This window comes from Scyliorhinus canicula, chromosome 1 (genome assembly GCF_902713615.1).
Source record: "Scyliorhinus canicula chromosome 1, sScyCan1.1, whole genome shotgun sequence".
In the NCBI taxonomy this organism is placed as follows: Eukaryota; Metazoa; Chordata; class Chondrichthyes; order Carcharhiniformes; family Scyliorhinidae; genus Scyliorhinus; species Scyliorhinus canicula.
This window is the reverse complement of record NC_052146.1, coordinates 157,812,601-157,827,818: the sequence shown is the minus strand read 5'-3', so window position 1 is coordinate 157,827,818 and position 15,218 is coordinate 157,812,601. Positions and strand designations below refer to the sequence as shown.

The following is a 15,218-nucleotide window of genomic DNA, read 5'->3' as shown; positions in this document are numbered from 1 at the left end:
AGATATCTCCCTGAGAGAGAAGGGACTGTGAGACATCAGTTAGTGTACAGATATCTCCCAGAGAGAGAGGCGACAGAGACACCAGTCAGTGTACAGATATCTCCCTGAAGGGAGAGGACTGTAAAACACCAGTCAGTGTGCAGATTTTTCCTTGAAAGAGAGAGGGGACTGACAGACAGCAGTCACTGTACAGGTATCTCCCTGAGAGGAGAGGGGACTGAGAGACATCAGTCAGTCCACAGATAACTCTCTGAAAGAGGGGGCCTGAGAGACACCAGTCAGTGTACAGATATCTCCCCGAGATAGAAGGGACAGAGAGACACCAGTCAATGTTGAGAGGTGGCAAATGGAGTTTAATGCAGAAATGTGTGAGGTGGTTCATTTTGGAAGGAATAACAGGAAGACAGATTACTAAACTAATGGTAAGATTCTTGGTAGTGTGGATTAGCAGAGAGATCTCGGTATCCATGTACATAGATCCCTGGAAGTTGCCACCCAGGTTGATAGGGTTGTTAAGAAGGCGTATGGTGTGTTAGCTTTTATTGGTAGAGGAATTGAGTTTCGGAGCCATGAGGTCATGTTGCAGCTGTACAAAACTCTAGTGCGGCCGCATTTGGGGTATTGCGTGCAATTCTGGTCGCTGCATTATAGGAAGGATGTGGAAGCATTGGAGAGGGTCCAGAGGAGATTTACCAGGATGTTGCCTGGTATGGAGGGAAGATCTTATGAGGGAAGGCTGAGGGACTTGAGGCTGTTTTCGTTAGAGAGAAGAAGGCTAAGAGGTGACTTAATTGAGGCATACAAGATGATCAGAGGATTAGATAGGGTGGACAGTGAGAGCCTTTTTCCTCGAATGGTGACGTCTAGCACGAGGGGACATAGCTTTAAATTGAGGGGAGACAGATTTGGACAGATGTCAGAGGTAGGTTATTTACTCAGAGAGTAGTGAGGGCGTGGAATGCCCTGCCTGCAGCAGTAATGGACTCGCCAACATTAAGGGCATTTAAATGGTCATTGGATAAACATATGGATGATAAGGGAATAGCGTAGATGAGTTTTAGAGTGGTTTCACAGGTCGGCGCAACATCGAGGGCCGAAGGGCCTGTACTGCGCTGTAATGTGCTATGTACGTGTCGGACCCACTGGCCGGGATGGAAAATATACTGAAAACATTGATGAAGTTTGGCCGGTTCTCAGGGTACAAACTAAATATGGTCAAGAGTGAGATGTTTATAGTGCAGGCAAGGGGCCAGCAGAATAGGCTGAAGGAACTGCCATTTAGGCTGGTTGGGGAAAGTTTCTGGTACTTGGGGAGACTGGGGCAGGTTGCAGAAGTTAAATTTGACTAGAGTGGTGGAACAAATGAAGAGGGAGTTTCAGAGATGGGATCCACTCCCACTATCACTGGTGGGGAGGGTGCAGACGGTAAAGATGACAATCCTCCCAAGATTCCTGTTCATTTTTCAGTGCCTCCCGATCTTTATCCCACGGTCCTTTTTCAAAAGGACCGGCAAAATCATCATGAGCTTTGTTTGGGCGGGAAAATCCCCGTGGGTGAGGAGGGCGATGCTTGAAAGGAGCCGCAGCGAGGGGGGACTGGCATTGCCGAATCTGATCAACTACTACTGGGCGGCTAACATAGCCATGATGAGGAAATGGATGGTGGGTACGGGATCTATCTGGGAACGGGTAGAGGCGGCTTCGTGCAGGGGCACCAGTTTGGCAGCCCTGGTCACGGCTCCCCTACTGCTTGCGCCGGCCAGGTACTCCACCAGCCCGGTAGTGGGGGCGGCTCTGCGGATTTGGGGCCAGTGGAGGAAGCATGTAGGGGAGGTGGATGCATCGGTCTGGGCTCCAATTTGTGATAACCATCGATTTGCTCCCGGGAACATGGATGGAGGGTTTCGAGCATGGCGGCGGGCGGGGGTGAGGGGGGGTAGGCGATATGTTCCTGGAGGGGAACTTTGCGTGTTTGAGGTAGTTGGAGGAGAAAGCTGGGCTGGAAAGAGGAAATGACTTTAGGTACTTACAGGTGCGAGACTTTGTACGCAGACAGGTCCCATCCGTCCCACGCCTCCCGCCAATAGGGATTCAGGACAGAATAGTTTCTAGAGGAGAAGGAGGAGAGGGTAGATTCTCGGATATTTACAAGGTGCTCATGAAGGGGGAAGAGTCCCAGACTGAGGAGCTGAAACTCAAATGGGAGGAGGAACTCGGCGAGGAGTTGGAGGACGGGGTTGTGCGGAAGCCCTGAGTAGGGTAAACTCACCCGCAACATGTGCCAGGCTCAGCCTGATTCAGTTTAAGGTCGTTCACCGGGCCCACATGATGGTGGCCCAGATGAGCAAACTCTTTGGGATAGAGGACAAATGCGCTAGATGCGCGGGAGGATCAGCGAACCATGTTCACATGTTTTGGGCATGCCCTAAGCTTAGGGGGTACTGGGAGGGATTTGCGGGGGTCATGCCCCGGGTGCTGAAAACGAGGGTGGTGATGAGTCCAGAGGTGGCAATTTTTGAGGTTTTGGAAGACCCAGGAGTCCAGGAGGAGAAAGAGGCCAATGTTCTGGCCTTTGCTTCCTTGATGGCCCGGCGACAAATACTGCTGGCATGGAGGGACTCAAAACCTCCGAAGACCGAACTATGGCTTTCGGACATGTCAAGTTTTCTGGGTATGGAAAAAAATCAAGTTCGCCTTGAGGGGATCTGTATTGGGGTTCGCCCGAAGGTGGCAACCATTCATCGACTTCTTCACGGGAGAGTGAACGTCAGTAGGGGAGGGGGGAGATCAAAGTAGAGTAGGAGGGATAAATAGGCGGGTAAGTGTCTATGGGAGAGGAGCGGGTATGTGCATTATGGTTTGGTTTAAGTGCTGGTTTTCCATTAATGTTTGCATATTTCTGTAATCTGTAATGTTTACAATGGCAAAGAATACCTCAATAAAATTGTTTGTTAAAAAAAAAACGTCGCTATTGTATCTGCTTCCACCTCCCCCTGCAGCACTTTCCAGGCACTCACCACCCTCTGTATAAAAAAACGTGTCTCACACATTCTCTCTAAACTTTGCCTCTCGCACCTTAAACCTACGTCCCCTAGTAATTAGCTTTCCATCCTGGATAAAAAGGTCTGACTATCCACTCTGTCCATGCCCCCCATAATTTTACAAACCTCAATCAGGTCGCCCCTCAACCTTGTCGTTCCAGTGAAAACAATCTGAGTTTATCCAACCTCCCCTTATAGCTAATACCCTTCAGACCCGGCAACATCCTGGTAAATCTCTTCTGTACCCTCTCCAAAACCTCCATATTCTTCTGGTAGTGTGTCGATCAGAATTGTACGTAATATTTCAAGTGTGGCCTAACTAAGGTTCTGTATAACTGCAGCATGACTTGCCAATTTGTATACTCAATGCCTCGATCGATGAAGGCAACCATGCTATATGCCTTTTGACTACCTTATCCACCTGCGCTGTTACTTTCAGTGACCTGTATGCCTAGATCTCTTTGCCTGTCAATACTCCTAAGGGATCTGCCATTTATTGTATAATTCCCACATGTATTAAACCTTCCAAAATGCATTCCTAACAGTTGTCCGGATTAAACTCCATCTTTAATTTCTCCTTCCAAGTCTCCAAATTATCTATATCCTGCTGTAACCTCTGACAATCCTCATCGCTATCCTTCACTACAAATAACAGTACAGCACAGGACAGGCCCTTCGGCCCTACAAGCACGGTAGCATGGTGGTTAGCATAAATGCTTCTCAGCTCCAGGGTCCCAGGTTCGATTCCCGGCTGGGTCACTGTCTGTGCGGAGTCTACACGTCCTCCCCGTGTGTGCGTGGGTTTCCTCCGGGTGTTCCGGTTTCCTCCCACAGTCCAAAGATGTGCGGGTTAGGTGGATTGGCCATGCTAAATTGCCCGTAGTGTCCTAAAAAGTAAGGTTAAGGGGGTGTTGTTGGGTTACGGGTAAAGGGTGGATACGTGGGTTTGAGTAGGGTGATCATTGCTCGGCACAACATCGAGGGCCGAAGGGCCTGTTCTGTGCTGTACTGTTCTATGTTCTATAAGCCTGTGCCGATCATGATGCCTGTCTAAACTAAAACTGCTAACTTCACCAACCTTTGTGTGATTCACAAAGTTACTAATCAGAACAGCTACATTTTCCTCTAAATCATTTATATATATACTACGAACAAGAAGTCCCAGCACTGATCTCTGCGGAACACCACTAGTCACTTTCATTCAGAAAAGCACCCTTCGACCGCTGCCCTCTATCTTCTATGACCAAGCCAGTTCTGTATCCTTCACCTTTTGTACCAGTCTGCCATGAGGGACCTTGTCAAAGATATGAGGTTATTACTGTCACTGAGACATGGTTGAGAGAGGGGCAGGATTGGCAGCTCAATATTCTAGGTTATAGGGTCTTCAGGCGAGACAGGGAAGGAGGTAAAAGAGGAAGGACTGTCACAATTTTGATCAGGGAATCAATAAAGGAGGGATGACATCTTAGAAAGCTCTTCAAACTTACCAACCAAAAAGGAGCAATCACATTGCTGGGAGCATTCTATGGGCCCTCCAATAGTCCGAGAGAAATAAAGAAGCAGAATCATAAAATCATAGAATTTACAGTAAAGAAGGTGGCCATTCGGCCAAACGAGTCTGCATCAGCCCCTGGAAAGAGCACCCTACTTAAGCCCACACCTCCACCTTATCCCTGAAACCCCACCTAACTTTTTGGACACCAAGGGCAATTTAGCATGGCAATTCCACCTAACCAGCACATCTTTGGACTGTAGGAGGAAACCGGAGCACCCAGGGGGAAACCCATACAGAAACAGGGAGAACGTGCAGGCTCTGCACAGACAGTGGCCCAAGCCGGGAAATGAGCCTGGGATCCTGGAGCTGTGAAGTAACTGTGCTAACCACTGTGCCACCGTGTTGCCCCATATGCCAGCATATTTCAGAGCACTGTAAAAGGAATAGGGTAGTGATAGTGGTGGATTTCAACTTCCCCAATATTAACTGGGGGAGTCATAGTGCGAAAGATTTAGAGGGTACGGAATTCTTAAAATGTATCCAGAAGAAATTTTAAGCCAGTACATAGAAAGTACTACAAGAGAGAGAGAGGGCGGTCCTGACGTTAATTTTAGGTAACTAAGTAAGGCAAGTGGTTGAAGGATCAGTGATGGAGCATTTTTCAGACAGCAATCATAACTGTTAGATTCAAGATTGTTGTGGAAAAGGACAAAGATGATTTTAATCAAGATCAGATATGATTTGGACTGGGAGCAGAGGCATTTGGGTAAATCTGTGACAGAACAGTGAGATGCATTTAAGAAGGAAATAGGGAGAATACAGGACCAACATGCTTCAGCAAAGAAAAAGGATGGGACCAACAAATCCACTGAACCCTGGATATCAAGGGATATACGGCATTGGATAAGGAAAAAAAGGGAGCCTTCTGGCAGATATTAAGGACTCAAAACAGCAGAAACCCGAGAGGCCTATACAATGTGCAAGAGTGAGCCTAAAAGGAAATTAGGAGAGAGAAAGGGGACAGGAAAAGATACTACCAGGTAAAATAAAGGAAAATCCCAAGTTGTTTTTCAAGCACATTAAGGGAGAAAAAATAACTAGGGAAAGAATAGGGGCCATTAGGGACCACAGTGCTAATTTGTATGTGGAGCCAAAGAATATAGTTGGGTTCCAAATGAATACATTGGGCTGATGGTCACTCATGGGAGGGACAGTGTGGGTATAGAAATCAGAGAGAAGAGCTGATAAAATGAAATATATTAACATAGAGAGAAGGTTCTGGCACTCTTGAAAGTAGACTTGAAAGTAGACAAATAGCCAGGGTCAGATAAAATATATGTGTGAGGCAAGGGAGGAAACAGCAGGGACACTGTCAATCATTTTCAATTTCTCTCTGACCACAGGAGAGGTGCCAGAGGACTGGAGGGTAGCCAATATGGGACCATTATTCAAGAAGGGAGGAATGGATAAACCAGGAAACTAGTAGTTTCCTAAAACTACTAGTTTCCTGGTTTATCCATTCCTTCCTTCTTGACTAATGGTACCATATTGGCTACCCTCCAGTCCTCTGGGATCTCTCCTATGGCCAGTCAGTCTAACCTCAGTGGTGGGGAAACTATTGGAGGCAATTCTGAAAGACAGAATTAATCTGGATTTGGAGAGGCAGGGATTAATCAAGAACAGTCAGTATGGTTTTGTTAAAGGGAGGTCATGTCTGACCAAACTGATTGAATTTTTCAAAGAGGTGACCAGGTGTGTAGATGAGGGAAATGCATTTGATGTAGTCTTCTTGGACTTCAGCAAAACTTTTGATAAGGTCCCACGGAGACTGATAGCGACGGTGAGAGCCCATGGAATCCAAGGCAATTTGGAAAAGTGGATCCAGAATTGGCTGAGTAGCAGGAAGCAGAGGGTGATGGTCGTGAGGTGTTTCTCTGGCTGTAAGACTGTGTCCAGCGGGGTCCCGCAGGGGTCAGTGTTGGGACCCTTGCTGTTTGTGGTTTATATAAATGATTTGGTCATGAACTTAGGAGGGTTAATCAGTAAGTTTGCGGATGATACAAAAATGGTGGGGTGGTAAATAGTGAGCAGGATAGCCTGATTTCAGGAGGATATAGATGGGCTGGTCAGAAGGGTTAATCAGTGACAACTGGAATTCAATCCAGATAAGTGTGAGGTGATGCACTTGGGCAGGACAAACAAAGCACGGGAATACATGATAAACGGCAGGACCCTGGGAAGTACTGAAGATGTACACCGGCCCCTTAAGGTAGCAAAGCAGGTGGATACAGTGGTTAAGAAGGCATATGGTATACTTGTTTTATTAACCGAGGCATAGAGTTTACGAGCAGGAAGGTTATGCTGGAACTGTATAACACGTTGGTTAGGTCACAGTTAGAGTGTGATGTGCAATTCTGGGATCCACATTATAGAAGGGATGTGATAGCAATGGAAAAGGTGCAGAGGAGATTTACCAGGATTTACTGGCTGGAGAGTTTTAGCCAGGAAGAGAGATTGGATAGATTGGGGTTGTTTTCCTTGGAGCAGATTTTGGATTTGATTTGATTTATTATTGCTGCATTATTAGTATACAGTGAAAAGTGTTGTTTCTTGCATGCTATACAGGCAACGCACACCGTACATAGGGAAGGAAGGATAGACTACAGAATGTAACATTGTTAGAGAGTTTAAAAGAGTTAGAATGAAGTTTAAGAAGCATAGAACGAGTGTAAAATATAGAATTAGAGGGTATGCTGGGCACAGCTTGCAAGAAGTCGCCTCGCTCCGGCGCCATCTTGGAACTTATAATTGAAGGGGAAATGATTGAGATGTATTAAATTCTGAGGGGCATTGATAGTGTAGACAGGAAGAAGTTTTTGCCCTTGGTGGAATGATCAATGAACAGGGGGACAGAGGGGATAGGAGGAAAACCTTTTCACCCTGTGGGTGGTGAGAGTCTGAAATTCGCTGCCTGAAAAGGTTGGTGAAGGCAGCGACTCTCATAACTTTTAAGAAGTATTTAGCTGTGCACTTGCAAAGGCAAGGCAGACAAGGCTATGGGTCAAGTGTTAGAAAATGGGATTGGAATACTGCGGTAGTTGTTTTTGACAGGCACAGATGCAATGGCCTGAAGAGCCATTTCTGTGCTGTAAACCTCTGTGACTCTGACACATCTCCGACTAGCACAGGGGAAGTTGGTTGGGCAAAATCTCACACATCTCTAACTAGTATAACATTCTCATACATCTCTGATTAGTGTATTTGGAGACAGCAGGGCACACTCACACATCTCTGATTAGTGTATCAGCAGACAGGGCACACTCACACATCTCAGACAGCAGGGCACACTCACACATCTCAGACAGCAGGGCACACTCACACATCTCAGACAGCAGGGCACACTCACACATCTCAGACAGCAGGGCACACTCACACATCTCTGATTAGTGTATCGGCAGACAGCAGGGCACACTCACACATCTCAGACAGCAGGGCACACTCACACATCTCCGACAGCAGGGCACACTCACACACATCTCAGACAGCAGGGCACACTCACACATCTCAGACAGCAGGGCACACTCACACACATCTCAGACAGCAGGGCACACTCACACATCTCAGACAGCAGGGCACACTCACACATCTCAGACAGCAGGGCACACTCACACATCTCAGACAGCAGGGCACACTCACACACATCTCAGACAGCAGGGCACACTTACACATCTCTGATTAGTGTATCGGCAGACAGCAGGGCACACTCACACATCTCTGACAGCAGGGCACACTCACACATCTCAGACAGCAGGGCACACTCACACACATCTCAGACAGCAGGGCACACTCACACATCTCTGATTAGTGTATCGGCAGACAGCAGGGCACACTCACACACATCTCAGACAGCAGGGCACACTCACACATCTCTGATTAGTGTATCAGCAGACAGGGCACACTCACACATCTCAGACAGCAGGGCACACTCACACACATCTCAGACAGCAGGGCACACTCACACATCTCAGACAGCAGGGCACACTCACACATCTCAGACAGCAGGGCACACTCACACACATCTCAGACAGCAGGGCACACTCACACATCTCAGACAGCAGGGCACACTCACACATCTCAGACAGCAGGGCACACTCACACATCTCTGATTAGTGTATCGGCAGACAGCAGGGCACACTCACACATCTCAGACAGCAGGGCACACTCACACATCTCCGACAGCAGGGCACACTCACACACATCTCAGACAGCAGGGCACACTCACACATCTCAGACAGCAGGGCACACTCACACACATCTCAGACAGCAGGGCACACTCACACATCTCAGACAGCAGGGCACACTCACACATCTCAGACAGCAGGGCACACTCACACATCTCAGACAGCAGGGCACACTCACACACATCTCAGACAGCAGGGCACACTTACACATCTCTGATTAGTGTATCGGCAGACAGCAGGGCACACTCACACATCTCTGACAGCAGGGCACACTCACACATCTCAGACAGCAGGGCACACTCACACACATCTCAGACAGCAGGGCACACTCACACATCTCTGATTAGTGTATCGGCAGACAGCAGGGCACACTCACACACATCTCAGACAGCAGGGCACACTCACACATCTCTGATTAGTGTATCAGCAGACAGGGCACACTCACACATCTCAGACAGCAGGGCACACTCACACACATCTCAGACAGCAGGGCACACTCACACATCTCAGACAGCAGGGCACACTCACACATCTCAGACAGCAGGGCACACTCACACACATCTCAGACAGCAGGGCACACTCACACATCTCAGACAGCAGGGCACACTCACACATCTCAGACAGCAGGGCACACTCACACACATCTCAGACAGCAGGGCACACTCACACATCTCAGACAGCAGGGCACACTCACACACATCTCAGACAGCAGGGCACACTCACACATCTCTGATTAGTGTATCAGCAGACAGGGCACACTCACACATCTCAGACAGCAGGGCACACTCACACATCTCTGATTAGTGTATCGGCAGACAGCAGGGCACACACTCACACATCTCAGACAGCAGGGCACACTCACACATCTCAGACAGCAGGGCACACTCACACATCTCAGACAGCAGGGCACACTCACACATCTCTGATTAGTGTATCAGCAGACAGGGCACACTCACACATCTCAGACAGCAGGGCACACTCACACATCTCTGATTAGTGTATCGGCAGACAGCAGGGCACACACTCACACATCTCAGACAGCAGGACACACACTCACACATCTCCGACTAGTGTATCGGGAGACAGCAGGACACACACTTACACATCTCCGACAGCAGGGCACACACTCACACATCTCCGACTAGTGTATCGGGAGACAGCAGGACACACTCACACATCTCCGACAGCAGGGCACACACTCACACATCTCCGACTAGTGTATCGGGAGACAGCAGGACACACTCACACATCTCCGACAGCAGGACACACACTCACACATCTCCGACAGCAGGACACACACTCACACATCTCCGACTAGTGTATCGGGAGACAGCAGGACACACTCACACATCTCAGACAGCAGGACACACACTCACACATCTCAGACAGCAGGACACACTCACACATCTCAGACAGCAGGACACACACTCACACATCTCAGACAGCAGGGCACACTCACACACATCTCAGACAGCAGGACACACACTCACACATCTCCGACAGCAGGGCACACTCACACATCTCCGACAGCAGGACACACTCACACATCTCAGACAGCAGGGCACACTCACACATCTCAGACAGCAGGGCACACTCACACATCTCCGACTAGTGTATCGGCAGACAGCAGGGCACACTCACACATCTCCGACTAGTGTATCGGGAGACAGCAGGGCACACTCACACATCTCAGACAGCAGGGCACACTCTCACATCTCAGACAGCAGGGCACACTCTCACATCTCAGACAGCAGGGCACACACTCGCACATCTCAGACAGCAGGGCACACTCACACATCTCCGACTAGTGTATCGGGAGACAGCAGGACACACTCACACATCTCCAACAGCAGGGCACACACTCACACATCTCCGACTAGTGTATCGGGAGACAGCAGGACACACACTTACACATCTCCGACAGCAGGGCACACACTCACACATCTCCGACTAGTGTATCGGGAGACAGCAGGGCACACTCACACATCTCAGACAGCAGGGCACACTCTCACATCTCAGACAGCAGGGCACACTCTCACATCTCAAACTAAAAGCACAATCGCCATAGTACAGATGACCATAGGCTGCTTTCCCCTTTGAGGGGGAGGGTCGACTGTTGGTGATTTAATCTGAGGACCATATCTCACACAGAAAGGGCAACATGGTGGCTTAGCACTGCTGCCTCACAGCACCAGGTACCCGGGTTCAATTCCAGTCTTGGGCAACTGTGTGTGGAGTTTGTAGTTCTTCCCATATCTGTGTGGGTTTCCTTTGGGTGCTCCAGTTTCCTCGCAAAGCCCAAAGATGTGCAGATTAGGTAGATTGACCATCATCAATGTGCAACGTTACAGGGATGGGGCATGGACCTAGGTAGAGTGCTCTTTTGGAGGGTCGGTGCAGACTTGATTGCCCGAATGATCTCCTTCTGCACTGTAGGGATTCTATGGATAACAATAATAAGACAATAATAATCTTTATTGTCACAAGTAAGCTTCCATTAACACTGCAATAAAGTTACTGTGAAAAGCCCTTAGTCGCCATATTCAGTACACAGATGGAGAATTCAGAATGTCCAAATTACCTAACAACACATCTTTCAGGAGGAAACCGGAGCACCCGGAGGAAACCAACGCAGACACGGGAAGAATGCGCAGACTCCACACAGATAGTGACCCAAGCCCGGAATCGAACCTGGGACCCTAGAACTGTGAAGCAATAGTGCTAACCACTTGTGCTACCGTGATCTCCGATTAGCTAGTTTCAATGTAGCATTGTTCAAAAGTCAGCGAACTATAACACAACAAAGGTTTTCTCACTTACTAAAACTGCCAGAAACTGGGTAAGCCACGGGCTGATGTATCTTGCTCGAGAGTGTGGTGATTTATCTGGTGCTTGGATACTGGCTTTTCTGTTGTGGTGCTTTCAGTTTAATTTACAGATAAACCTGAATGTCAGTGTGCACACAGAAAAATTAACACTTAAATGTAGAGAGGTGACATTGGTGGATACATGAGCTGTACCATACCGCAAAGGGCTGAACTGTTTCCTTTTACCCATTGTGGATTTGACTTGTACAGGAGCTGACTCTGAGTTGCACAAGCCAAACATTGCCAGATGGGAGCAAATCGCTCTCCTTTACCCATTTCAAACCCCTTTGAGGAATCTGCTGGAGCTGCCAATGAACTGGCATTGTAGTCAGTTCGAGGGAAGTGTAAACATAATGGGCGAATTTACCGGCGCGAAATTGTGGTCACACGCCGCTGCATAGGTTTCCCCGTGGCAAGGAGTGCAGTTACCGGGAAATCCCGTTGACAACGGTGGGACCAGTAGATCCGAAAAACCCGCGGCGGGGTGATGGGTAAATCCCGCCCAGTGTGCTCTGTGAGTCGCTGCTTCTGTTACCTGTGCAGATCCGGCAGTTGGGGTCCAGAAGGTGGCTCCTGTGCTGATGGGTGGTGTCCACTATATTGCTTCTCCCAGACTCTGATAATTCCCCATTTCCAGAGGGTTTTGGTGAATTCTCCTGCAGGAAAAATCAGTCTGTTCGAGATAAGACTTATCCTCAGGAAACTTAGATGATTAATAGCCTTTCATTTAACTTCAGCAAATGACAGGAATTTCCTCAAAGAAAACCCCACAACTATGGGGCGTGTTTTTTCTCTGAATGAAGATTTCAAATTGTTCCAGAATCTGAACAAACAGCATCAAGAATCAACCAAAGAAGGAAAAGACAGACAAACATTTAAACTTTTTGGTGTCAGCCATGGTTCAGTTGGTGTCCCTCTCGCTTCTGATTCAGAAGATTGTGTGTTCAGGTCCCACTCCAGGACTTGAGCACAAAAAACAAGGCTAACAGTCCTGACATAATGCGGATGAAGCAAAGTCCCATTTGTCTCCTCAGGTGGGTGGCATTTTAAAGAAGAGCATGGGAGTCGGCCCTTATTTCCTGGTCAACATTCATCCCTCAATCAACATCCCCAAATCAGATTATCTGGTCATTCTCACATTGCTCTTTCGGGAGCTTGGTGTGTGGCCATTGCATTTTCAACATTATAATTAAGACTATACTTCGCTGGCTTTAAGTCACTTTGAGTAGTCTGGTGGACGTGTTAAGCCACTGCATGAATTCAAGTATTTCTATTTTTCTTTATAAACACAATTAAAATCAGTGGTCTGCTAATCCCACCCCAGTGCCCTCCCATTCAGTTACAAATTAAACTTTCCCTCAGCAATACAGTGCTGGAACACAGGAGCAGGATAGGCCATTCAGTCCACTGAGCTGGTTTCATCATTCAGGTTATCTCAACTCCATTAGCCCTCCTGCTTCAAATCCCTTGAAAACCTTATCTGACAAAAATCTATGTGGTTTAGTGACCTACCTATATCTGCTACTTCAAACCATTCGCTCACATGTGATGATGTTCACCTACTCCGCTGACCAGCTGCTGTTCCCGCTATCTCTTACCAAGACCTTCCCCTCATCCCTAATTGGGTATATATCACAAATAAGGTTTGCTCCCTTGACATTACAGGGAAAGCAAGATACAGAGAGTAGCAAGGGCGTGGAATGCCCTGCCTGCAACAGTAGTGGACTCGCCAACACTAAGGGCATTCAAATGGTCATTGGATAGACATATGAATGATAAGGGAATAGTGTAGATGGGCTTTAGAGTGGTTTCACAGGTCGGCGCAACATCGAGGGCCAAAGGGCCTGTACTGTGATGTAATGTTTTATGTTCTATGTTCAGCCGGAGTCTTTAATCCTACTGAAGTGACACACGAGTTGTTTAGCGCCTTGATCAGAGCCCATCTGGAGTAGTGTTCAGTCCAGGGCAGCACCTCAGAAAGGATATACTGGCCTTGGAGAGTGTTACACAGGAATGATAGGATTCAATAGGGTAGATACACAAAAATTGTTTTCAATGGTGAGCCAATCAAGAACAAGGAGACATAATCTTACAATAGAGCTACGTTATTTGGATGTCAAATCAGGAAGTGTAACACGGAACGGTGGTACCGTAGTTAGTACTTCTACCTCACAGCGCCAGGGACCCAGGTTTAATTCCAACCTTGGGTGACTGTGTGGAGTTTGCATGCTCTCCCCATGTTTGCGTGGGTTTCCTCCGGGTGCTCTGGTTTCCTCCCACATTCCAAAGATGTGAAGGTTAGGTGGACTGGCCATGCTAAATTGTATCTTTGAGTGTCCAAAGATGTGCAAATTAGGTGGGGTTATGGGGGTAGGGGAGTTGACTTAGGTAGGGTTCAATTTTGGCGGGTCGGTGCAGACCCGATGGGCTGAATGGCCTCCTTCTGTACGGTAAGGATTCTATGGGAACCAGGAACTCTTTCTCTAAAAGGCTGTGGATGCAAGGGAAAATTGGAGCTTTTGGGAACGTTCGATTAATTTTGTCAGGGAGGAGTATCAAGAGAAACGGAGAAAAGGCAGGTAATGGAGTTAAAGCATCTGATGATCCATGATCTAATTTAATGGCAGAGCAGGTTCAAGAAGCTGATTTGCCTACTCTTGTTCAGGGTTCAGGCTAGTCTTGGTGCCCCCCGGGTTAGGTGTTCGGATACTCCCGGTGCCAGCTTCGGGATCTTACCCCTTGGCTGTTTCAGAGTGCTCCCAGTCCGGGTCAGAGCCAAGCCTGTCAATCAGACTGACTATGGGTAGGGATCCTTTACAGAAACAAGCCGGTGCCCTTACTCACCTTGACCTTCAACTCTCTGCCATAACCTCCAATCCCACCAGGACCTACGACTATCCCAACCAGATCCCAGACTACTCGTCACTGCACATCCCTGATCTTCAACTTCTCTTGCAACTCTCCGATCTCTTAACTCCCACAATCAAATCTTTGACTTCCCTCAACCCTGATTTGCTTCCTGGTATCCACACCCGAGCCAATTTCCCACCTAAGAGTTACGCAGCCTGTCAGTCAATTAGGCTGGTTGTTAGTCGGAAACCTGTTGAAAAGAAGATCAGAACGTCAAGGAAGCCCATACTTCCAAGTTTCCCATCCGGAAATCCTCTCCCCTCCCACCACCAATACCCCTCCCCCTCCCCAATGGCCGAGTAAATGTCAGGACACTGTCTCTGATCCCTGTGTCCAGGCACTGGGTCCAAACTCACAAGCCATTCTTTATGTTATGAAAGAGGACATAATTCAGCACTGCATCACCTACCATTAAATCCTCAAGGGTTAAGTTCTGATCCAAGTCTCTTTCGATTTCTATCTCTCCTTTATGTGTCAGTTTACTCAGTGGCTGTTTTTCAAATTTATCTGACTCTGCAGTAATCAGTTTCATGCTCTGTAATTGACAGGAATTGAGAATGAAGGTAGGAAGGATCCTCAGCACTTGAGCATGGTCTATAGGAAATACATAAGTGCTCGGGTCACAGAAAATAGGTATTTATGCACGGATTACTATACCAAGCTG

The 15,218-nt window shown here is 47.9% G+C and overlaps 1 protein-coding gene across 1 annotated transcript in view; it reads right to left on the bottom strand.

The window, feature by feature from the left end:
- Window positions 1–15,218, bottom strand: part of LOC119968867 (PHD finger protein 3-like) — a 119,111-nt gene that overhangs the window by 62,397 nt on the left and 41,496 nt on the right. Inside the window, exons 9-10 of the mRNA XM_038801777.1 lie at window positions 14,964–15,089; window positions 12,180–12,300 (exon numbers count right to left, since the gene is read on the bottom strand). Coding sequence (XP_038657705.1) covers window positions 12,180–12,300; window positions 14,964–15,089 — 247 coding nt within the window. The remainder of the gene's footprint in view (window positions 1–12,179; window positions 12,301–14,963; window positions 15,090–15,218) is intronic.